Source organism: Psammomys obesus, unplaced genomic scaffold, assembly GCF_907164565.1.
Source record: "Psammomys obesus unplaced genomic scaffold, mPsaObe1.curated_primary_1811, whole genome shotgun sequence".
Taxonomy (NCBI): Eukaryota; Metazoa; Chordata; class Mammalia; order Rodentia; family Muridae; genus Psammomys; species Psammomys obesus.
Window position 1 is genome coordinate 22,113,371 of NW_026596034.1, and position 2,047 is coordinate 22,115,417.

General features: G+C 52.9%; 1 protein-coding gene across 1 annotated transcript in view; it reads right to left on the reverse strand.

The window, feature by feature from the left end:
• Window positions 1–378: 378 nt before the first annotated feature.
• Gfod2 (glucose-fructose oxidoreductase domain containing 2) overlaps window positions 379–2,047 on the reverse strand; it is a 36,701-nt gene continuing 35,032 nt past the window's right edge. The window contains exon 3 of the mRNA XM_055621457.1: window positions 379–1,877. Within this exon, the coding sequence (XP_055477432.1) occupies window positions 979–1,877 (899 nt within the window). The 3' untranslated portion in view covers window positions 379–978. The remainder of the gene's footprint in view (window positions 1,878–2,047) is intronic.

The following is a 2,047-nucleotide window of genomic DNA, read 5'->3' on the forward strand; positions in this document are numbered from 1 at the left end:
CAGGTAGCTCATAACTTCCTGCTCCAGGGAATCTGATGCCATCTTCAGACCTCTTTGGGCACCAGAACTCACGTGCTCTTGCCCACAACACACATATAAATAACAACAAAAAAACCCAAAATGCTTTCATGATGTCCAGCCTAGGGGTCCCAGGCTCTCCTCCTGTCTTCTTAGAACAGCAGGTTGCACAGCAGCCTAATAGGGTACCCTCTCTGCTGAGGATATGTGGTGAACTTCTGAGAGCTGGGCATAAGCTAAGCCATTAGCTCAGAGCTGCCATGTAGCCCATGAGGAAAGGAAAGTAACAGCCAATCTACAGCAATAAACAAGCCTTCCATTATTAAACCCAACCCCAAACAAACGACACACACCATGATGTCACTTTTTTTTCCATTTACTGACATTTCTCAGATGTTCTACAGTCCCCCTTTGTCTCCTCTCTGCCAAGTCAGGGGCCCTCCTCCCTAGAGTATGTGTAATACAGAAATCTTTTCTGTAGGAAGGGCCTGTTCACGTGGGAGGGCGGGTGAAGATCCCTAAGGGATGACCTGTTGTCCTCACCAGTCCTGAGATGCCCTGGTTCAAGATAGGCAAGGTTTTCTGCCATCTCCCCTTAGGATTCAACCAAGCTGGTCTTTATTGGGCTTTCTCATCCTGTCAGATCACAAATCGGGCTGAACAGCACACAGACTGATCTTATACTGGCCCTGCCCACTGGGAGAACCGCAAGGGGCCAGGTGACAGCCCTCTCCTGCACACACTGCTAGCCTACAATATGGCAGCAGGAGTGGCTGCTGCCCTGCAAGTCTGAGGAGTCAATCATGGACAGATGGGCTTTTTCCTTGGCCACCTTCAGTTGGCGCCTAGCCCTGGCCCAGGCTGATTTATTAAACAAAAGACACTGTCTCTGCTATAGCAATCACAGCTCCCAGTTCCCTCCCTGGTTCCTCTGCCCGTGGGAGGAACCTCGTGTGTGGCTCACAGGTTGTTCCGCTGAAGTGCTTCACACAGGTTCTGGTTAGCATCTGGCTCCTCCGTCAGCATCTCCACAGTCTCCCACTCCCCAGAGCGGCTGGATCTCTTAATGGCATCCACCACGCTCTGCATATATAGTCCGTCCTCAAATGAGGCTGCCATAGAGACGGGGGTGCGATCCCAGGTACGGCGATCCCCCTGCCCCTGGAAGGATTGGCGCAAGGCCTGCACCATATAGACCATACCCTTCAAGTAAAGCAATGGGACATCCTGGGGACCCTGCTCCGGAAGCCCCGCACCCACGGCCAGTGAGTCTCTCAGCAGCAGCTCCTCCTGTGCGGCAGAGTTCTTCTGCCCATAGAGGTCAGCTCCCCGGGCAACAAGGCGCCCTGCTGAGCCCACCACCATGACCTCATGCACGAAGGCACCCGGCATGTTGAAGTTGAGTGTCACTGTGCTGCACACCCCCCCACCCATGAGCATCTGGAAAAAACAGAAGTCGTCACTGGTGACATGCCGGATGCCACGGATGGTGGCGTTCTGCCTCACAAAGGTCTTGAGTAGCCCGTGCACCTTCTCGGCTTTCCGGCCAGTCAGGTGGGTCAACAGGTCCACAATATAGGTACCCATGGTGTGCAGGCCCCCACCACCCATGAGCTCATCACATATCCAGCCATAGCTGGGGCTGAGAAGACTCCCGGAGTAGATGCGGGCATCGCAGATCATCACTGCGCCCACATAGTGCTCTGCGATCAGTTGTTTCATGCGCACAAAAGCAGGCAAAAAGCGCAGCACGTTCCCCACCAGGCTCATCAGCTGCGGGTAGTAGCGAGACGCCGTCACCATCCGGAAGGCGTCCACTGATGTCGCTGCCTTCTCACATACCACATTCTTCCCGATTCCTAGGAACAAAAGACAATGGGAAATCTTCACAGCTCCTTGGATGGGGAGAAACCATTTTTTTTTTAATTTTTTTTTTTTTTTTAGACAAGTTTCTCTATGCAGTTTTGGCTGTCCAAGAACTCCTTCTGTAGACCAGGGTAGCCTTGAATTCACAGAGATCGACTTGCCT